The sequence below is a fragment of the Podarcis pityusensis genome, assembly GCF_964106645.2.
Source record: "Podarcis pityusensis genome assembly, chromosome: 4".
In the NCBI taxonomy this organism is placed as follows: Eukaryota; Metazoa; Chordata; class Lepidosauria; order Squamata; family Lacertidae; genus Podarcis; species Podarcis pityusensis.
In genome coordinates this window covers 6,697,673-6,720,246 of record NC_138027.1, presented here as the reverse complement: position 1 = coordinate 6,720,246, position 22,574 = coordinate 6,697,673, and the positions used below count along the sequence as shown (strand labels likewise).

Sequence of the window (22,574 nt, the reverse complement as noted above, 5' to 3'; positions counted from 1 at the left end):
CCTGAAGGAGTCTCAAAGCGGCTAACATTCTCCTTTCCCTTCCTCCCCCACAACAAACACTCTGTGAGGTGAGTGGGGCTGAGAGACTTCACAGAAGTGTGACTTGCCCAAGGTCCACCCAGCAGCTGCATGTGGAGGAGCGGGAAATCAAACCCGGTTCACCAGATTACGAGTCTACCACTCTTAACCGCTACACCACACTGGCTCTCTGATAGAGCTTAAGGGGCTAGCTTCTTGTGGCATGTAGGGAAAGGACCTGGAACTCACTGGAAGAGCATAGGCTTTGCGTGCAGAATGTCCGGGGTCCATTCCTTGTCAACTCCAGGAAGGACTGAGAGGGGCTTCCTGCCTGAAACTGTGGGAAGCTGCTGCCAATCAGTGTCAAAAATACTGAGCTCCATTGACCACTTTCCTATGCTCCCCTTAGGATTCTTAACTTAGGGAAGAGGTTGTAGCTCAGTAACAGGGCATCTTCTTTGCACGCAGAAGGTCCTTGATTCAGTCTCCAGGGATGTCTGGAGCCCCTGTGCTGAAGTCCTGGAGAGCCATTGCCAGTCAGTGCAGGCTGTACTGAGCTCGATGGACCAATGGCCTGGCTCATTATAAGGCCACTTCCTCTGTTCATGCAATCAATCAAATATCCTTTATTAGGCGTAGCAAACCACACATTGTCAAACAGACACCATATACAAATTGTGCAAAATACGAGCTCAGCATAACAAGGTTTGTCCCCGTCAGATCTTTAACTCCAGAGGAAATCAATTTGCATAAATAATACAATACAACACTACCACATCACTGATCAATTAAGAACCACTAAATCTCTTTATAATGGCCCGGTCTCTCTACATGGACAGCACTCAAAAATTCAGCCACTATTAAAGTAATTTGATCATTCCTGTGTTCAGATATGCCTTTGGAACCTCACCGGAGGTGGCTGGGGAATAAACCACCAGGACGGAATGGGTCAGGCCCTCTCTTCCTCCTCGTCTGCTTCACATTCCCCCTCCCCAAAGTGACTTTTTGATTTCAAAAAGTGCCCCGGAGGTCAGTTTCACGTGTTGAGAGTAACATGTATGTAGCCTGGACTTTTCTGACGAGTCTCTGTCTTTTTTGAAACTCTCAGGTCCCTGTGAAATGACCAGTTAGGTTCTTTTTAATCTGTTTAGGTGTTTAACATAGATGAGACCCAGTACACTCTAGAAAGGCACAAGTAAACCTCAGACAACCAATACTGGATTTTCTCTGTAATATTGCTTTATTGATTAACAAGTACGGTAATTCACATGTCAAGACAAGGAATATGCACTCAACCATACGTCCATTCATACACCTTTCATACTCACCACTCTTTACTGGATAATAATAATAATAATAATAATAATAAATAAATAAAATATTATTTGTACTCCACCCATCTGGCTGGGTTTCCCCAGCCACTCTGGGCGGCTTCCACAAAGACCAAAAATACACTAATATGTAATACATTAAAAACTTCCCTGAACAGGGCTGCCTTAAGATGTCTTCTGAATGTCAGGTAGTTATCTCTTTGACATCTGATGGGAGGGTGTTCCACAGGGAGGGTGCCACCACTGAGAAGGCCCTCTGCCTGGTTCCCTGTAGCTTTGCTTCTCGCAATGAGGGAACTGCCAGAAGGCCCTTGGCGCTGGACCTCAGTGTCCGGGCAGAATGATGGGGGTGGAGACGCTCCTTCAGGTATACTGGACTGAGGCTGTTTAGGGCTTTCAAGGTCAGCACCAACACTTTGAATTGTGCTTGGAAACGTACTGGGAGCCAGTGTAGGTCTTTCAGGACCGGTGTTATATGGTCTCGGCGGCCGCCCCCAGTCACCAGTCTAGCTGCCGCATTCTGGATTAGATTGATCAGGTTCAGTAAGAGCCACGATTGGCAGACGACAGCGCAGTCAATGTCTGGCTCACAACTTAGGCTGGAGGGATTTGCCATATATACACCTCGTTGTTCATCTGTATGTGCTGTTCTGTACCGTTCCTGGTACACACCGTTTTTGCCCCCAAAATTGTGATGTTTTCCACATTCAATTATCGTTTATACAACACAGTTCACGATCAGTTCACTGACAGTTCAGCCATCTTTAGGCCCATCCAAACCATGCCATTTGTTACACCAGGGAGGAGGAGACATTGCAACGTGATTGTTTAATTCCTCCTTTCACTCCCTCCCAGCTGCCTTGGGAGGTCTCGTGATGGGAAAACGAGAAACCAAACAGAAGACAATCCCATTGGATCTCAATAAATGACTCGAAAAAAGTAACCCATGGCAAAACCTGTCACCTTAATTGAGGCCCCTGTAATAAACGAAAACCTGCCCTTATTCCCTTATGGGGAACACAAGAGCCCTTACAGAGTCCTTTGCAGGTTCTCCATCGGTCAGAGAAAATAACAGAGGCCAACCAGAGAATATTGAGAAGCAAAGCAGCTAGTAAGCCTGATTTTTATTGAACTGTTGCAACAGGGTGCCCCCTTCACACGCAGGAGGAGGAGGACCCTGAACAAAGGTGTGCTCGCCCTTATATAGACATTTTAAATTGCTAGCCCTGGAGTCCAAGACCACCTCCAGAAACATCATACCTACATCACAGAAAGGGCGGTCTACAACAGAAATCTGAGTGTGTTGTTTACCTCCTACCTGGCAGGTTACCTGTTAATGCTTACTTGATTGGATACCCTGGGGAGCCTGGCCAGTCTTTTGTAATGACAAATACTTAGTTCCTGAGCCAGGTCACAGACTCACCCTATTCATACGCAGACATACCCTTAAGACAGGATTTGTGAATGAAAAGACAATAGGGAGGCTTTTCCACTTTCCTTGACCTTGCAGAGAAATCATTTGGTCAGTCTGGGAGTCAAAATGGTTTCAGGGCTGTTTTCCTGTGCTGCTTCAGACATGTGGATTATATATTTATGTACGTGTTTGCTTGGTACGTTTATGAACATTTATTTTATATATAAGACCTTAACTTTTTTATTTCACCCCCAAAGCCATTGGCAATAAAAACATCTCACAGTGTCGTTCTTTCTGCTGTGGCTGGGTTAGAGGTGACGCTGGTTCTTCCCCAGCCATGGAACTGCCTGCTTTGCCTGTGCTCCAGGTCTTGGATCTCTCATACAACAACCTTTCTCCCGAGGACGTCCGAGCCCTGGGAATTTTGTCCCACTTAAAAGCCCTCCATCTCACCGCCAATGGGCTGACTTCGCTTCCCCTCGATCTGGCTGCCCCCGAGAGGTAAGCCCATGGGGAGAGGAAGGTGGCAAGCAAGAGTTTTTATTTGTTGGGGGGGGGGAGGTCGGGCCGCGTGGGGTTTGTGGAACCTGTAGATCAGGGAAAGCCAACGTGGTGCATTAATAATAATAATAATAATAATAATAATAATTTTTATTTATGCCCCGCCCTCCCCAGCCAAGGCTGGGCTCAGGGCGGCTAACAAGCAATAATAAAAACAAGTTGAATGAATACAACTTAAAAACAAGATTAAAATACAACATTAAAATATTGAAACATTAAAATATTAAAATGCAGCCTCATCGCAGGAGGAGAAAGGAAAAAGAAAAAAGAAAGAGAGGGAGGGAATCAAACTGGCTCCAAGCCAAAGGCCAGGCGGAACAACTCTGTCTTACAGGCCCTGCGGAAAGAAATCAGATCCTGCAGGGCCCTGGTCTCGTGAGACAGAGCGTTCCACCAGGCCGGAGCCAGCGTTGAAAAGGCCCTGGCTCTGGTTGAAGCTAATCTAACTTCCTTAGGGCCCGGGACCACTAGGGTGTTGCTATTTATGGACCTTGAGGCTCTCCGTGGGGCATTCCGGGAGAGGCGGTCCCGTAGGTACAAGGGTCCTAGGCCGTGAAGGGCTTTAAAGGTCAAAACCAGCACCTTGAACCTGACCCTGTATTCCACCGGGAGCCAGTGCAGCTTGAAAAGCACTGGGTGAATATGCTCCCATGGCAGAGACCCCGTGAGGAGCCTCGCTGCAGCATTCTGAACCCGCTGGAGTTTCTGGGACAGCTTCAAGGGCAGCCCCGCGTAGAGCAAATTACAGTAGTCAAGCCTGGAGGTGACCGTCGCATGGATCACTGTGGCCAGATCGGGGCGATTCTCATCACCTCCAACCACAGGATATGCTAGCTGGGGGATGATGGGAGTTGTAGTTCAGCAGCATCTTGAGGGCTCCACATCTCTTCCTTTCTCTGTCAAAGTCTTACACTGCAGCCTCCTCTCCCCTTTTGCATTTTCCTGAGTGATGTGGCACAGCCAAAGTCACTGTTCGTTTCCCTTGGCAGTGAGAGCTCCCCGAGGTTCCCGGCTCTGGAAGTCTTGCTCTTGGACGACAACCGCCTCTCCCATGCCAACGTCTTTGTCAGCCTCGCCAACCTCCGCAGGTAAGGAAGACCTCCTGTGCTTGCTATAATAATGTAATAATAATAATAATTTTTTACTTATACCCCGCCCATCTGGCTGGGTTTTCCCAGCCACTCTGGGTGGCTCCCAACAGAATATTAAAAACATGATAAAATATCAAAAATTAACAACTTCCTTAAACAGGGCTGCCTTCAGATGTCTTCTAAAAGTCACATAGTTGTTTATTTCCTTGACATCTTCTGGGAGGGCGTTCCACAGGCTGGGTGCCACCACTGAGAAGGCCCTCTGCCTGGCTCCCTGTAACCTCACTTCTCACAGGGAGGGAACCACCAGAAGGCCCTCGGAGCTGGACCTCAGTGTATGGGCAGAACGATGGGGGGGGGGCAGGGAATGTCCATGTCAGGTCCGGAGGGTGGCAACATGAGGACGGGCCTCTTCAGTGGTGGCTCCCCGTTTGTGGAATGCTCTCTCCAGGGAGTCTCTTCTGGCACCATTGTTATCTATTTTCTGGCAACAGGCAAAGCAGTTCCTTGTTAACCAGACCTTTCTTTGGCTTCTAACTATCTATGGCATTTTAGAGAGCATGGGATGTATTACTGTATTCCCCACGCACTCCAAGTTTTCCTATTTGATTGTTATTTTTTGGTAAGTCGTCTTGTATGTCACGTGGCAAAAAGTGACTAATAAATTTAGCAATAATATTATATAGTAATAATCGGGAAACGGTCTTGCGCCTTGCCCTGGTCTCTGCAGGAGTTCTGCAAACCTTGGCCTTACCGCTGGCCTCCTTGTTTCCATTTCAGCCTGAAGCAGTTAAACTTGGACAGAAACGGAATCAGAGAGGTGCCGTATCTCCACCACTTGGACAGCGGCCGATTCTCCATCCATCCCTTATCTGCCAAGTCGGGCATCAGGGAAGGATTGCGCAGCCGCAAGAGTGCTGGGAAACAGATCCGCCAGGATAAGTCGCCGGCTGGTGGTGGGCAGCCGGAGTACATTGTTTTCCAAAACAGCAAGGACCCAGACAGGACTGGTGGGCCATAATTATATATTTTTCCTTTGTAGTGCATTGGTGCTCCTCGCCCCGTGGATGATGGTGAAAGAAGCTAACCAAGCCTAGGAAACAAAAAACAAACAAAAAATAAACCATTTATTAACAGCATAAAATTTTAACTTAAGGACCAGGTTTTATCAGAAGATAAGAGAACTGACAGTACATTTTGGCAATCCTCACAGAACTCTAGCCCAATGGTTGCCATTAATCTGATTTGAACTGATTTTATAATGAAATGATTTTAGAATGTTGTATCATTTTACTGTTGTTAGCTGCTCTGAGCCCGGCTTCGGCTGGGGAGAGTGGGATATAAATTTATTATTATTATTATTATTATTATTATTATTATTATTATTATTATTTACCGTATTGGCCCGAATATAAGCCGCACCCGAATATAAGCCACACCTTTAAAATTCAAGGCGGCGGCGGGGGGGGGGGGGAGAGACAATACCTGAATATAAGTTGCTCCCTTAAAATTCCACAGGCACTCACACCTGTTCCATTTTACTGTATGTTATGTATGTTTCAGCAGTGATATCGTAAAAGCCAATTTTTGTAAGGTCGCGAATTTAAACCTCACTTTTTTCACGGTCAGTATTTGGGGGAAAAAGTGAGGCTTATATTCGGGCCAATACGGTACTGATAGCCACTCTTATGGCTATTAATTGGGTGAAAATCTTAACTCTTCGACGTTAGATGTATGGCTAGCCGAGGAGCAGTGCAAATGATAAAATTGACAGACCTAGTTAGGACAAGAGAAGGAGGACCATCTAATCAATTTATTGAAAAATGAAGGCTCTTCAGTATGTGTGGGAGCAATGAAATGCAAGGTGGTAACAACAGCAGCAGCAACAACAATACTAATAGACAGTACTAAGTTGAATGGGCCAAGGCAATTCAGAGTTTTTCTCCCCAAAACAAACCATGAACAGCAAGTCAGGAACAACCCTTGGTTACAGCTCACGGTTTCTTTGGAAGTGCCCCATTGAATCTCATAGGATATAGCCATGGTTAGGGCTGCCATCTTAGTTTATCCTGTTTATCCTTCACCTGTATTCAGCATCTTGATACTGATATTATTCTTTCTCTATTTTATTTTTACAAAAAACAGAAGTTATCTTTCCAACCTGGTCCCCAGACATACCAACCCAGGTAAGATTTTTCTTTTCTTTCAAGTCATCCTCATCGGCTCTAGATAAAGGGTAAAGGGACCCCTGACCGTTAGGTCCAGTTGCGGACGACTCTGGGGTTACGGCGCTCATCTCGCTTTATTGGCCGAGGGAGCCGGCGTACAGCTTCCGGGTCATGTGGCCAGCATGACTAAGCCACTTCTGGCGAACCAGAGCAGCGCACGGAAATGCCGTTTACCTTCCTGCTGGAGCGGTACCTATTTATCTACTTGCACTTTGATGTGCTTTTGAACTGCTAGGTTGGCAGGAGCAGGGACTGAGCAATGGGAGCTCACCCCGTCGCAGGGATTCGAACCGCTGACCTTCTGATCGAAAGCACACCAGTGCAAGTAGATAAATAGGTGCCACTGCGGCGAGAAGGTAAATGGCGTTTCCGTGCGCTGCTCTGGTTTCGCCAGAAGCGGCTTAGTCATGCTGGCTACATGACCTGGAAAAACTGTCTGCGGACAAACGCCGGCTCCCTCAGCCAATAAAGCAAGATGAGCGCCGCAACCCCAGAGTCATTCACAACTGGACTTAACTGTCAGGGGTCCTTTACCTTTTTTCAACTGGTAAGAACGCTCCTTTTGTTTGATCTCCTTATTTACTGCCACTGGGGGAGGGATCTGATTCCCCGAAGCTTGGTACTACGCACATATCTCTACAGAGGGTGGTGATATCATGGTTTGTCCCCTGAGCCCATTAGATGACATCTCAAGGGATTGATGCCTTAGGATAGCGAGGAAAATTCTCAGGGACGTTTCACACCCCTGCCAGCACCTCTTTAATCTTGTACCCTCAGGCAGGAGATCTAGAAGTATAAGATAAAGGTAAAGGGACCCCTGACCATTAGGTCCAGTCGTGACCGACTCTGGGGTTGTGGCGCTCATCTCGCTTTATTGGCCAAGGGAGCCGGCGTACAGCTTCCGGGTCATGTGGCCAGCATGACTAAGCTGCTTCTGGCGAACCAGAGCAGCGCACGGAAACGCCGTTTACCTTCCCGCCAGAGCGGTACTTATTTATCTACTTGCACTTTGTGCTTTTGAACTGCTAGGTTGGCAGGAGCAGGAACCGAGCAACGGGAGCTCACCCCGTCACGGGGATTCGAACTGCCGACATTCTGATCGGCAAGTCCTAGGCTCTGTGGTTTAACCCACAACGCCACCCACGTCCCTATAATCAGTCATACCAACAGGCTAAAAAACAGCTTCTATCTGTGGGCTATTAGGCTGCTGAATGGAAAATAATATAGTGCAACTGACTTTCGGGGTTGGTGTGTTGTGCGACAAGCACACAGAGTGCAATGAGACTGAGTGTTTTGGGGGGAGGCTTGGTTAATTTCATTGTACACAGGTGGTACTTTGACAATAAAGGTATTATTATTATATGTTATTGTCAGGTGGCATCACAGAGCCACCACTTGCCTTCTGGAGTTCGACAGTCCCAGGGAGAGACTGACACACCCATATGCAGAGATTATAAGGGCAAGGATCACGACAACCCATGATGCATTGGGGCAGCTCCTCTTTCTTCTTTGGTGGCCTGGTTTCTGTTTCTTACCTCTCTTCTGCCTTCCTTTCAGGAAAGCTCTCCTTCACCGCAGATCGCTTCTAAGGCCTCCTGTGCCAGTTTCATCCCCGAGTTCACTCTTCCCCTACCGGAGCTGAGGTTTCTCAGCCTGGCCAACAACCAGGTGACTGGATCCTTCCTTTTCCACTGTTAACGAGACACACTGATCTTTTGCAACAAATGGTAGAGGCGGGTATGTCTAGGAATCGCTATGATCTTATATCGCCCCGTTGGAGGACCTGGTTTCTAGTCCTCAACATCATAATTTTATTTATACCCCACCCATCTGGCTAGGTTTCCCCAGCCGCTCTGGACGGCTCCCTACAGAACTGAAAACAGAATAAAACTTGAAACATAAAAAACTTCCCTAAACAGGGCTGCCTTCAGGTGTCTTCTAAAAGTCAGATAGTTGCTTATTTCCTCGACATCTGAGGGTTGGCGTTCCACAGGGTGGGTGCCACCACCGAGAAGGCCCTCTGCCTGGTTCCCTGTAGCTTGGCTTCTTGCAGCGAGGGAACTGCCAGAAGGCCCTTGGCACTGGACCTCAGTGTCCGGGCAGAATGATGGAGATGGAGACGCTCCTTCAGGTATACTGGGCCGAAGCCGTTTAAGGCTTTAAATGTCAGCACCAACACTTTGAATTGTGCTTGGAAACATACTGGGAGCCAATGTAGGTCTTTCAGGCCCTCAGAGCTGGACCTCAGTGTCTGGGCAGAACGATGGGAATGGAGACGCTCTTTCAGGTGTCTAGAGGACCTCAGGCTTCAAAGCCCCTCCCTGGCAGGTATTTCTGGCGGCAGAGGAGTATAGGGTGGGGCAGGAAACACCTTTGCATGCCAAAAAGATGCTCTGCCACACCTCGAAAATATTATGACAACACTCAGACGCCACCACTAAGAACAAGTGGTGGCAGAGGTGGCAAATCTCTGTGGCACTTCAGAGTTGCAAGTTGGTGCCCATCATTCTTCTTCATAAAAAACACCCTCCCAAAACCAATCTTCCAGACAGAAATCTAGACCCCTCAGGGAGGAGGCAAGGCTCTAATCCTTCTCCCTGACACGCAAATTTTCTTTCTTTCTTTATTTCTTTCTTCAAAAGAAAGACCCCCCCCCCAAATATATATATTACGAAGGCCTATATTCCTATACATGCACCACAACTTAAAATAGTATCTAATCATCTGCAAAACATGTTCTTATGAAGTGACCCACAAGTTGCCTTTGTTTCTGGTCTTCGGTTTCCTGGATAATTAGTGAACGGAATGAAGCTCCAGCAAAGGCGCCTCTCTGCTTTCTTCCACTTGCCAGTCTTAATTTGTGAGGCAATTTTTCCCTCAGGGCAATACGCCACCCTCCCTTGTACCAAGCGTTCGAAGTCTCTCCTGAATGTGGCTATAACCCTATGTGTTGCTGCTAAATGAAATCCAATTATTGGTTCATCCACCAAGTCCTGATTTCAGTCGTCGCTTAAACACAGGCTCTATAGCGCAGGCTCTGGAGACTTCACGATACGCTGATGAGTAATTTTGCTTATGACGTTAAGCACTTGTTCCCCCCAATTTGCCACTTTTGTGCATGTCCACCACAGGTGTCTATAGCTGCCTCTGTGCCCACATGCTCACCAGCACATCAGTGGAGTATGTTTATGCGCATATGGATGTTTACCTGAGGTTAAAGACAATGTCTGCATTATCTTCAGCATTGTTTCTTTGATGCTGGCTGCATTTTCTATGTCCAGGAATTGATTGATTGATTGATTGATTGATTGATGGATGGATGGATGGATAGATTGTGTGAATATTTGGTCCTGTGAGCCCCTTTTTGAAGTGGGGTAGCCCCAATGCACCAGCCTCCTTCCTAAGCCTAAATCTCAATGCTGGTCCTTTTAATGCTGGCTCCCTTTCACAGCCGTGACTCATGGTCGCCTACCAGCCTGAAAGCGCTGCTGTGTTCTGATTTGCAGATCGAACACGAGGAAGATTTGTTAGCCGTGGCTCTTTTCCCATCGCTGACCGAGCTGACGTTCCACGGCAACCCTTTCACCACATCGCGCAGCGGTAAAACGAGAACAGCAGCAACCATTTTCTAGTCCCTGTGGTTAGGTAAAGGTAAAGGGGCCCCTGAACATTAGGTACAGTCGTGACCGACTCTGGGGTTGCAGCACTCATCTTGCTTTATTGGCCGAGGGAGCCGGCTTACAGCTTCCGGGTCATGTGGCCAGCATGACTAGGCCACTTCTGGCAAACCAGAGCAGCGCATGGAAACGCCGTTTACCTTCCCACCAGAGCGGTACCTATTTATCTACTTGCACTTTGACGTGCTTTCAAACTGCTAGGTTGGCAGGAGCAGGGACCGAGCAACGGGAGCTCACCCCGTCGCGGGGATTCGAACCGCCGGCCTTCTGATTGGCAAGTCCAAGGCTCTGTGGTTTAACCCACAGCGCCACCTGCGTCCCTGTGGTTATAGGCATGAAAATGCCTGCTGTGAAACCTTAGAAACCAGAAGGTGCCTAAATTAGATTTTCTGTGCTCTGAAGATCTCACCTCTTCCTGTGACTAGGAGAGCCAGAATAAAGAGGGCAAAGTCATAAGAAAAAATTTACGTTGCCTCAATCAACACATTTTATGTAGGTTGCAGAATTCATAGAGTTTGGAGCACTCAGGTGCAATTTTTTAGCCCCAAGTCTGCACAGCATTGCTGCAGCTGTCTCCACTCTCTGTGCTGTCATGTGGTTCCTCTTTGTCGCTAGTCGGAATGCATCATGGAAGTGAAGCTAATCTATGCAACATAGACCACCCAGTTGCTTAATGACGATTCCCTCCCCCTTTCTTTTCTTCCCTTCCTTTCCAGGTGACCCACCTTTACTCACCAGTTTCCTTCAGAACAAGCTGGGGATTAAAATGGTTCGGAAGAAAATTTCGAAACTGGAAAAGCCACGTATCTTTATACCCAACAAGCCTAGCCGGAAGGTAGGAGCCCTTTAGGAAGGCGTTAAGGAAGTCCGTTTCAGAATGGGAAGCTTTTAAACAGAGGTTGGGGGCATAGGAATTCTTTGTGATTCCTGCATTGCAGGGGGTTGGACTAGATGACCGGTGGGTTCCCTTCCAGCTCTACGATTCTGTTGTTGTTTATTGAGGAGAATGGGGGCAAGAGGAAGATGATGTGTCCAGAGGAGGGCAACCAAAATGGTCAAAGGCCTGGAAACGATGCCTTATGAGGAACGGCTAAGGGAGCTGGGCATGTTTAGCCTGGAGAAGAGGAGGTTAAGGGGTGATATGATAGCCATGTTCAAAGATATAAAAGGATGTCACATAGAGGAGGGAGAAAGGTTGTTTTCTGCTGCTCCAGAGAAGCGGACACGGAGCAATGGATCCAAACTACAAGAAAGAAGATTCCACCTAAACATTAGGAAGAACTTCCTGACAGTAAGAGCTGTTCGACAGTGGAATTTGCTGCCAAGGAGTGTGGTGGAGTCTCCTTCTTTGGAGGTCTTTAAGCAGAGGCTTGACAACCATATGTCAGGAGTGCTCTGATGGTGTTTCCTGCTTGGCAGGGGGTTGGACTCGATGACCCTTGTGGTCTCTTCCAACTCTAGGATTCTATGTTTCCACTGTTGCTTGCCAAGGGCCAAGGAACCTCCCTGCAGCTGAGAGAGACTCATAACCTAAAGATTTGGCTGGCACAGGGAGTTCAGTGTAATATGTGAATTTTAGCTTCTGCCCACCTACTGCTGCTCCCCTACAGACCCTCCCAGGTGTTAAGATCAGCAGAGGGGACCCTCTTAGTAGTTTCTCCACTCTCAGGCGCAAGCTGGTGGGGGTGGCCTGGGAGAATGCAATCTGTGTCACAGATACTCAGCCATGGAATTCCCTCCCTACAAAGGTGCGCTTGGCAACTTCCTTGCATACCGTAGTTTCCATCATAAGCTGAAGACACGCCTCCTTTCCCTGGCCCCTGACACCTGAAATGTGCATTTTCAGGACCCGACCAATTGCTGTGGCGGTCATTTGTTTTAAACTCGTTTTCATATCAAATTGCTATGACCTGCCCTTGGGCCTTAGGATGAATTATTTCATTATTATTTATTAAATTTGTACGCCACCCATCACCCGAAGGTATCAGGGCGGTTCACAGCATAAAAATACGAGATAAAAACACTAAATACATAATGAAAGCCAGAAGAAAAACATACCAGTAACCCCCAATCCCCCCATCCTGGGTAAGAAATAACAACAACAACAACAACAACAACAACAACAACAACCAGTTGTTGTTATTTGGCAACCCAGATCCAAGATCTCGTTCCTTCCCTTCCAAAGTCCTGCCTCCTCCTGTTCTGCCAGCAGCAGATGCATCCCCTTCTAGGCTCAGAATAAGGAACTTCTGGACCTTTCAGATTTTGAACTCCCAACTCCCATCCTCCCTGACCCTTGGCCACTTTGGATGAGGCTGATGGGAGAAGGAGCCTGACCACATCTGGAGGGCCTATGGGTTCCTCCATCCATCTCTTAAGCCCTGAGTTTCCCTGGCCAGCTTCTCATTTTCTCAGCTCTGTTCATTCCCCAAATCTTCCTAAACATACTCCTCTGCAATGGGAAAAGGGGTGCTGTTTTCTCCCACTGCTTAGTTTCTGAAAAGTGCAACGGTGATTGGGTGCATAGCTGTCAACCGTCCCTTATTTGGCGGGAAACTCCCTTATACTAGCGCCATTTCCCGCTGCTGTCCGGGGTTGATGATGTCCCTTAAATTTCCCGGGTTTCATGCTCGCCCGGCTCGGGAGGGAAGCAGTGGCTCAGGGTCCTCCGCCTCGAGAGAGCAAGAGAGAGAGTGCGCACGAGCTGCCGTGTCTCTGTCTCTCCCTTTTCCCCCTCAGGGGCACATCATGAGGAGACAGGTGGCGGCGGGTGGGCAGGCAGCCCCTCTCTTGTGAGACTTCCGCTGCGCTGCCATGGGAAGCTGGAGGCGGCAGTGGCTGAGGAAGCGGCCTGAGGGCGGAGGAAGAGAAGGGGATGGGGAGGGATGGAGAAGGGCGGTGCTTCAGCGGCTGCGGCTGCGCCGCAACCGCCTCATGCCAGGCTCTCTCCCTCCCTCCCTCTCTCTCGGGCGGGGAAGGGCCGATGGAACTCCTCGCGCCAGGACGACAGCAGCCCCGACGTGCATAAGCTAAGCAAAATCCCTTATTTTGGCTGCTGATCCCTTATTTTTGAGGCTGTTGGTCCCTTATTTTCAAATCTGCAAGTTGACAGCTATGATTGGGTGGGGTGCAGGAAGAACGACACTTGTGGTTATTTATTTCATGAAGTTTTTGCACCATTTGATTGCAAAACGACGACAAGAAGGCCTTACGAATGTGGAATGGGCACCATGGGGCAGCTGAAATAGTGCCAGCTCTGCTGATTAATGGTTAGGGTTTTAAGAGCTGTAGGCTGCGGCCAGGGATGGGTGCTGGGTTTGGAAAGACAGGAGACTGTTCCGCTGTGGTCCTCCCAGGTCTAGAATGCATCACACCGTGGCCTTCTGTGTCTTTTGCAGGTGAAAGCACAGCTGCCCAAGGTCCAAAAGCGGCCTCAGATGCTAGAAGACCACCTGGAGACCACCTTCTGGCAGCTGTGGACAGGTGCAGATCTGGATCCCAATAAAAGAGTGAGTCTGGACGAGCCTCTTCCACCCATCAAGAGATTTTCGCTACCGTATAAACCAGAGAAGCCCGTCTTGCCTCTTAAGGAGGAGGAAATATCTGCACCCTCTTCTCTGGAGTGTTGTGTTTGTGATGCTTCAGCAGACCAGCTCTCAGCAGACCAGCTGGAAGACGTTCCTGAAGGCCAGTCTTCGCTAGCTGACTTAGTGTTTGGAAATGTTGCGTCCACTCAACCTCCTGTGGAGCAGCTCCCACCTGAACCTCCTGTGGAGCAGCTCCCACCTGAAGAGAATCTGCCTGAACCCAGCCCTCTGATCACAGCTCCTTCAAAGGGACAAGACTTGCCCAGGAGGCCTCAGTTCATCTCATTGTCTTTGTCGGGGCAGGACCACGGTGCTCCTGTCCCTCCTCCCAACTCACCTTTGCCTTTGCAAGAGCAGGGTCTCTCCGAAGGTCCTCCAGCAGAACCAGATCAGCTGAGGCCGTTCCCCCCCCGCAGCTCGCTTTTGCCAGGACGAAGTAGATCAGAACCTCTTCCACCAGCTCATTCTCCCGCAGGGGAGCAGGACTTGTCCGGGTCTCCAGCCAGATCCCTGTCGGTGGGACAGGGCTTTCCTGATGCCTCTCCACCAGCTGGACCGCCAGCAGTGGAGGGTGATCACCCGGAACCCATCCCACCAGCCAGCTCAGCTCCCCAAGGACCGGATTTGCCAGAACTTGTCCCAGCTACTAGATTAACCTCCGCAGGTCCACCGGGGATTCTCCTGCCAACCACTTCTCCTGCAGAAGGTCAAGATCAGGTGGAGCCAACTCTGCCACACAGTTCAGCTTCCGAAAGTTTGCCTGGACCTGCTCCACCACACTTGTCTGGGACTCTCCTGCCAACCACTTCTCCTCCAGAAGGGCAAGATCAGGTGGAGCCCTCTCAGGACCTGGCAGAACCCATCTCTCCATCGATGCCCCGCTTGGAGGAACCAGCTCCCTCTGAGCCCGTTCCACCACCTGGATCCCCTCCAGCAGAACAAGATCACCTGGAACCTGCTCCACTGCCCAGCTCACCTGCACAAGAGCAGATTCCGCCAGAGCCCGTTCCACCACATGGATCCCCTCCAGGGGAGCAGGACTTGGCCCAGCCAAGCCCTCCTTCAGCTGAACGGAATCTTTCTTGGACTTCGCAACCAACCGGATCCCCTCCAGGAGGGCAGGATCATCTGGAACCCGTTCCACCGGCCACCTCACCGGTCCAAGAACCCGACCGATCAGGTTCCGAGCCCCAAGATGGATCAGAGGAAGAGGAGTTTTCAGAATCTCGACCAGCCAGCTTAACTTCTGTGGAATGTGGCCTGTCTGGGTCGTCTTCTAGGGAGCTTTACATGCTCTTTGCCAAAGTCCACTCGAGCACGAAGCCTATTTTTGAAACATATGATAGTCTTTCTAGTGAGGGCGAGGTGTTTAGCGGCAGCGGGGAGTTCGTGGAAGCAGAGGAAACAGAATCCATTTTCATGACGCAGGTATGTCAGCTGGCAGTACGCCATGGTATTTAAGCAAGAAATGTTTACCAATGAAGCCATTCTAGAATCCCAACCTGTAGTTTACACTAGACAATGTATCGTCCCAAAACCGGTTTGAAGTCCATATTGCAGGCATCTCCAAACTCGGCCCTCCAGATGTTTTGGGACTACATATACATATCAAATAGTCCAAATAGGTACCCCTGTCCGTACGGGCCAGTCGTGTCCGACTCTAGGGTTGTGCGCCCATCTCACTTAAGAGGCCGGGGGCCAGCGCTGTCTGGAGACACTTCCGGGTCACATGGCCAGCGTGACGAAGCTGCTCTGGCGAGCCAGCACCAGCGCAGCACACGGAAACGCTGTTTACCTTCCTGCTATAAAGCGGTACCTATTTATCTACTTGCACTTAGGGGTGCTTTCGAACTGCTAGGTGGGCAGGAGCTGGGACCGAAAGACGGGAACTCACCCCGCCGCGGGGATTCGAACCGCCGACCATACGATCGGCAAGCCCTAGGCGCTGAGGTTTTACCCACAGCGCCACCCGCGTCCCTCTAGTCCAAATATTCTGCCTAAATTATAAAAAAAAATTGTTGGGACTTCCCATGCTTCACGTTTGGGGGGGGGGGGGCTCTGATCATCTCATATCTCTGCTGCCTTGAATAGTCTTTCCAATAGTTCCTTTAAATCTTCCTGTTGTTAACCTTCCTTCTTTCATGGCCTCTGAGTTGTTTCCACAAGCGAGTTGAAATAAGCAATGATATGTTTCTGTGTGGGTTTTGTGTATGACTCTCACATACCTCCATTTCTGTCTTGGGTCTGAAGGTGGACGAGGAGTCTGGTCCCTTGCCGAAGACTGAAAGGGCGGCATCCCCACGTAAGATGTCAGGCAAAGGAAAAAGGCAAGCCCAGCCAGTCCCCGAAAAATACAAGGGTTATGAAGAGCTGCTCGGCGGAGACCCTGGCGCGGATTTCGTTGACCCAGTGGGTGAGTTGACCTGGGACTGCTGGAAATGTTCCTTGTTCCAGTTGACAAAAGGATCTTGGCTGGGGCCCATGGTTGAACGTTCCTCTCCCATCACACAGAGAGCTACCATCTAACTTTTGTAAAGGTCCATCTGTCTCTGCATTGTCTACACTGCATGGGCCCTCAAGATTCACCTAGTGTATGTACTCACGTTTTTAAAAATGCACATCTATTTCTTGAAGTCACTCTGTACTCTCTGCATTGATCTGTGTTTCGGGTGCTGAGTTGCTGTGTGTAAAATGAAGCTCTGTGGTCCCCGTTCACTAGAATGGTAAATCTAAAAACAACTACAGTGGTACCTCAGTTTTCGGACGTCTCCGTTGACGAACATTTCGGTTTTCGAATGCCGTAAACCTGCAAGTAAACGCTTCGGTTTTCAAACATGCCTCGGAAGTCGAACATTGAATTTTCCGTATTGTGTTTTCGGTTTTCGAACGTTTCAGAACTCGAATGGTCTTCCGGACCATTTGAAAACCGATCTACCACTGTATAACTTTCCCCCTTTTTGGATAAAGTGGATTAAATTTGCAGGCCACTTCAGAGTGGATTAAGCCTCCCCAATTGCAGAGGAGAAAAGGTTCAGGGCTTTCTGTTGGGGGAGTAAAAGGGATTCATTTCCCTTCATAATCTTGTATGGGGAGGGGGGAGCAGGGGGTCAGTCGTCTTTTGCTCTTTCCCACCTTAACATAATTCAGAAATAGTTGAGTGGTATATCTTATTGCTTGTTGCTTATTTTAAAGAGCTTTGTGGTGTCGTGGTGGAATTTATTTTCTAGTTGGATTCCTGAGAGATCTTCTAAACAGGGTTTACGTTAACATGGTTCCCACCCGCAATTTCCCCTCTGCTCCCATTTTTATTTCAACCAGGAATACAGCACAATGTCCAAGCTCTGGAGAAGGCGCTCCGATATCCCCGTGTGTACCGCGAGTCAAAGGCCAGGCTGGACAGCTACCAGAAGCCTTATGTGCCTGCAGAGAAAAAGGTACTGTATTTTTCGCTCCATAAGACGCACCAGACCATAAGACGCACCTAGTTTTTAGAGGAGGAATGGGGAAAACCCCCGTTTTTTTTGAGGATCAGCTCAAAGTTGTGCAGCTTACTTTGCAAAGGGAAAAAAATCTTGTTTTTATGGGGTTCAGCTCACAGTTCTGCAGGTTCTTTAGGAAAGGAAAGGGTGCCGTTTCTACTGTTTCCAGACAGATAATCTAATCAGCCAGTCTCATGTCGCTGGGGAAACAAACAGCCTCCGTACGCAGAACATTCAAGAATGGAGGCCTGGGCAAGGGCCGGGGCAGGAAAGGGAGCCAGCGATCAACCACACATCACTCCATAAGACGCACATACATTCCCCCTTACTTTTTAGGAGGAAAAAGGTGCGTCTTATAGAGCGAAAAATACGGTAAATGGTATCTAGGGAAGTAAAACTCTTGCCTCTAGACCTGGGAGGTTGGAGCTCAAACTTCTGCTCAGGGGAGGGGTGTTTGGCAAACGGTTCCCTCTGTGCCTCAGTCCCCTATCTGTAAAATGGGAAGATAAAAAGGGGGGGGGCGTGTTGTCAAATGAACAAGCACATCAAGAAAGCGCTTTGTGAAATACTTTGCAAAATATCGATGCTAAATTGTACTGGGGTCACCCTCTAGATTAGTGACTTCCAAACTTTTCGGAGCCACCCCCCCTTTAGGTTCCGTAAACTCACTGCCCGTCTCCATTACTGTACCCTATAAAAAGCAATATACAGAATAGCACTAAGGAAGATGACAACAGAGGCAGATTTAGCGGGACACAACCGGTTCGGTCACACTAGGTGCAGAACCTCAGGGACACCACAACTATGATGTAGAATGGAAGGCGGGGGAAGGCACAGATTTTTGTGCTGCTCTGGTTTCTCCAGAAGCGGCTTAGTCCTGCTGGCCACATGACCCGGAAAAACTGTCTGCGGACAAACGCCGGCTCCCTTGGCCTGAAGGTGAGATGAGCGCCGCAACCCCAGAGTTGTTCGTGACTGGACTTAACTGTCAGGGGTCCTTTACCTTTATTTATACCTCAGTAGGCAATCCCCAGCAAAAGGTTGCAGCGTGGAGCGTGAAGGGCTGGCAGACAGACACAACACCCTCCAGGATGCTCATTTGCATTCCTCCCTCCTCTCCTGTCCCCCCCCCCAAAAAAGCAGACACTGGGCATTCCGTGGCCCCTGAGCATGCTCAGTCCTCATCCAGCTGCCTCATTGTTTTTTAGCACCCCCCCCCCGCACCATTTTGGCTATACAGTGGTAGCTCGGGTTAAGTACTTAATTCATTCCGGAGGTCCGTTCTTAACCTGAAACTGTTCTTAACCTGAAGCACCACTTTAGCTAATGGGGCCTCCTGCTGCTTCCGCGCTGCCAGAACACGATTTATGTTCTCATCCTGAAGCAAAGTTCTTAACCCGAGGTACTATTTCTGGGTTAGCGGAGTCTGTAGCCTGAAGCGTCTGTAACCTGAAGCGTCTGTAACCTGAGGTACCACTGCATAAGGATCGGCCCGCACTCCTGAGCATCACCAATAGAGGGAACGGTAAGTAAAGATGCAGGGATTGTGCATGGCCTTCTCATTTTGATCCGCTTTCTGTGCAGGCCTTGAGTGTCCGTCCGCCACCAGCTGAAAAGACCCGGCTGCAGAAGCTGGAAGAAATCCTCCTGAAGATGCGCAACCCCACAAATATCATACAGATGCCGCTAGGTATTTGTTTATTTCATAAAATTAACGCACCACTTGCTTGCAGAAAGAAAGGAGAAACCTCTGAGCAGATTACAAACAAGGTAATGCAACAAACGGATCAGTGAGAAAAATTAAGAAAAATGAGCAACACTTAGTTCTGTTGGTGGGGGACGTGGGTGACGCTGTGGTCTAAACCACTGAACCTCTTGGACTTGCCGATCAGAAGGTCAGTGGTTCGAATCCCTGCAACGGAGTGAGCTCCCGTTGCTCTCTCCCAGCTCCTGCCAACCTAGCAGTTCGAAAGCACGTAAAATGTGCAATTAGATAAATAGGTACTGCTCCGGTGGGAAGGTAAACAGCATTTCCGTGCGCTGCTCTGGTTTCACCAGAAGCGGCTTAGTCATGCTGGCCACATGACCCGGAAAAAACTGTGGACAAACACTGGCTCCCTCGGCCAGTAAAGCTAGATGAGCGTCGCAACCCCAGAGTCATTCGTGACTGGACTTAACTGTCAGTGGTCCTTTACCTTTACCTTTTTTAGCTCTGTTGGTTAGAAGGTGGTGCTGAGAATGCCAGGGTTGCAGGTTCGATCCGCATTTGGGGTAGCTGCCCTTTCCTGCTTTGCAGGGAGGTTGGACTGAATGACCCTCAGGGTCCCTTCCAACTTCACGATTCTATGAAACCTTCCGAAAAGTTAAAACAAAAATAGACTAAGAGATTAAGACTCACTCACACAGCAGTGCTAGCCTGTTTTCCATCTAACCTCCCTTGCTCCTCTCTCGCAGCTGGCAGAAGAAGAATACAGTGGTACCTCGGGTTAAGTACTTAATTCATTCCGGAGGTCCGTTCTTAACCTGAAACCGTTCTTAACCTGAAGCACCACTTTAGCTAATGGGGCCTCCTGCTGCCGCTGCGCTACCGGAGCACAATTTCTGTTCTCATCCTGAAGCAAAGTTCTTAACCCGAGGTACTATTTCTGGGTTAGCGGAGTCTGTAACTTGAAGCGTCTGTAACCTGAAGCGTCTGTAACCCGAGGTACCACTGTACATTATGCAAATGCAATGAAAAATAGACCTGCCTGACTGCAGTTTGGTTCTGTTAATAAGAACACAAGAGCCTGCTGCACTGGGCCAATGGCCCATCTAATGGAAAATCCTGTTCTAACAGTGGCCAACCAGATGCCTGTGGGAAACTGGCAAGCAGGATCCGAGCACAAGGGTCCTCTCCCCTGCTGTGGTTTCCAGCAACTGGGATTCAGAAACATTGGAAGCAGAACAGAGCCATTGTGGTTCGTAGCCCCCGATAGCCCTCCATGCATTTGTCTAATCGTCCTCCAAAGCCATCCCAGTGCATAGCTGCCAACGTTTCCCTTATTCTGAATAGGATTCCTCGCAAGAAAAGGGAAAAGTTGACAGCTATGTCCCAGTTGGTGGCCATCACTACCTCCTGTGGGAGTTCCATGGTTTAGCCGTGTACGGCATGAAGAGGCTCTTTCTTTCCCGCGTTCTTTGCAGTGTGCATCCTGCGGAGGAAGAAGGACAACTGGCGTGAGTACCGGCAGGCCCTGGCGATGCTGAAGGAGTTCCGGAAGGAGTATAAAGCGGCAGTGGCCAGCTGCAACAAGCAGGTCGAGTCCAAAGCCATTAGTAAGAAGGGTACCAGTGCAGAGGAGACGAGTCAAAACTTGATGCTCGAGGGTCTCCCTGAGGCTGAGTTGGGTGGGCAGTCACTTGAAGAATCCTCGGTCCCTACGGAGGAGAAAGGACTTTCTCCATCCAATCCGAAGAAAGCTCAATTTAAACAGGACTGCTGAGGAACCGCCTCTTTTTACAAGACATAGAGCTATTTGCTGTATTTTCCAAAGAGTCCCATGTCCTAGGAGACCATAGTGGTGTAACTAGCAACCATAGGAACGGAGGTTACCTACTTCCAAACCCTCTGCGAAGGTTTGACCCGCTCAGGGTTACAGGCCAAGAGTAGTTCAGGCTCCACTTCAGTGAAGACGTTCACAAGCGCAACAGAAAACCAACGGGAACCACTAGGCGCACTCCAAAAGGCTGTTTCAGGATGCAGTTCCCATCTAAATCATGAGACTTGAACCCGGGCAGCCGCCGCAAAAGCAGTGAAATAAATGTGTCATGGTGGGCCTCCGGTTTTATCAAATGACTACGGCCTAAGTCCCCCCTTTTACAATTGTTCAGATGGAAGAACCTTGGTAGAATCTGTTGGGAGAGGGAAAGAAGTCATGCCAAGACAGCTTTCCATAGCAGCAGTGACTGGCACAGAAAGGCTTCGTCACACTTCCAGTGCCTTATTGTAAGACCCCAATTGCCCATGTAGTTTGCTAGGCATTTCCCCACTTCCCTTCTGCTTGCCCCAAACCAGGGGAGTCGGTAAAAGGGCATGTTGTCCCTTGCACACTTCTTTTGCTTTGCAGGTTTAAATTGCCCCCGGCACCTCACGACCGCTTGCCCACTCTTTCCTTTCCCCTTAGGCTGTGGCTCTAGGGGGGGGAAAAGGAATTAAATATTTAATCCTTAAGGTAATTGTGCAGTTAATATTCTGCTTTATGTACCCGATAATCCTTCACAATCCACTCTCTGAGCTCTAAGAGAATTGGCATTTGCAGATGTGGTCTTTTCAGATGAGTTAGCTAAACCACCCAGGAGCAATTCATGGGCCAAACCTCGCTGTTTCTTTTACCAAGGCAGAATTCCCTCTTAAGACCACCCAAGGTTAAAAGGGCAACCATTTAAAATTAGTACAGTACTGCAGGGAGAGGCAAGAGCAATGGCCACCCAGCGGCAGTCTATCATGTACACACAGGACCCCACCTAGTCCCATTCTTCCTCATAGTCCAGACTTCCGAGTCCCATGGCTTTTCCCCCATGAGCTCAGGCAGAATGGCTTGGCTTCCTCACACCGAGTCACCGTCATGTTTTCTCTAGATTCAAGCACTTCTCTTTTGCTCATGCGTGGGAATGCCTGCAACTCATTCCCTGGGCATAAACATGGAGCATGAAGGCACATGTCCAGAGATCAGCTCGGCCTGTTTCCTCTGTGAGCCCCCTCTCTGGAGCACAAAGCACATTTTACCCTCTCAGATCAAAATCTATTTTTGTTGCAGAGAACTCTCTAAAATTCCTTGAAACCCAAGCCAGTCTTGGGGCTGCATTCTACCTTGTTGATACAGTGGGACTACTAGACAGAGGTAGGGAACCAAGTTTTGCATACGTAGGCTACTGAATGTGCGTCTGAGTAGGCCTCGGAAAATTCTAAGAAACTTGTAAGTAGATGGAAGAAATAAAAGCATCTCTAAAGAAGAGTTAAAATAACCACTGCTGGATCAGCATGGAAGATGGGCTAAGTCCCCTCCCCCTTCCAATTCATCTGACTGCTAGTTAAGTATTGATCCTTGTTCAGGGTGGCATCGTAGGTAAAGCTACGCTAAAGGGGGTTGTGGTTGAATAACTACAAAAATGATCCACTCTCCACAGTCAACTGGTCAACTCAACTATC

General features: G+C 48.9%; 1 protein-coding gene across 2 annotated transcripts in view; it reads left to right on the top strand.

The window, feature by feature from the left end:
- The window catches only part of XRRA1 (X-ray radiation resistance associated 1), a 36,562-nt gene extending 15,360 nt beyond the window's left edge, over positions 1 to 21,202 (top strand). For both annotated transcript variants that reach the window (XM_081001803.1, XM_081001804.1), the window contains 12 exons: positions 3,131 to 3,264; positions 4,314 to 4,412; positions 5,196 to 5,425; positions 6,561 to 6,601; positions 8,201 to 8,311; positions 10,150 to 10,243; positions 11,037 to 11,155; positions 13,719 to 15,335; positions 16,158 to 16,320; positions 17,226 to 17,341; positions 18,971 to 19,076; positions 20,570 to 21,202. In XM_081001803.1, coding sequence (XP_080857929.1) covers positions 3,131 to 3,264; positions 4,314 to 4,412; positions 5,196 to 5,425; positions 6,561 to 6,601; positions 8,201 to 8,311; positions 10,150 to 10,243; positions 11,037 to 11,155; positions 13,719 to 15,335; positions 16,158 to 16,320; positions 17,226 to 17,341; positions 18,971 to 19,076; positions 20,570 to 20,868 — 3,129 coding nt within the window. In that variant the 3' untranslated portion in view covers positions 20,869 to 21,202. The remainder of the gene's footprint in view (positions 1 to 3,130; positions 3,265 to 4,313; positions 4,413 to 5,195; positions 5,426 to 6,560; positions 6,602 to 8,200; positions 8,312 to 10,149; positions 10,244 to 11,036; positions 11,156 to 13,718; positions 15,336 to 16,157; positions 16,321 to 17,225; positions 17,342 to 18,970; positions 19,077 to 20,569) is intronic.
- Positions 21,203 to 22,574: the final 1,372 nt, after the last annotated feature.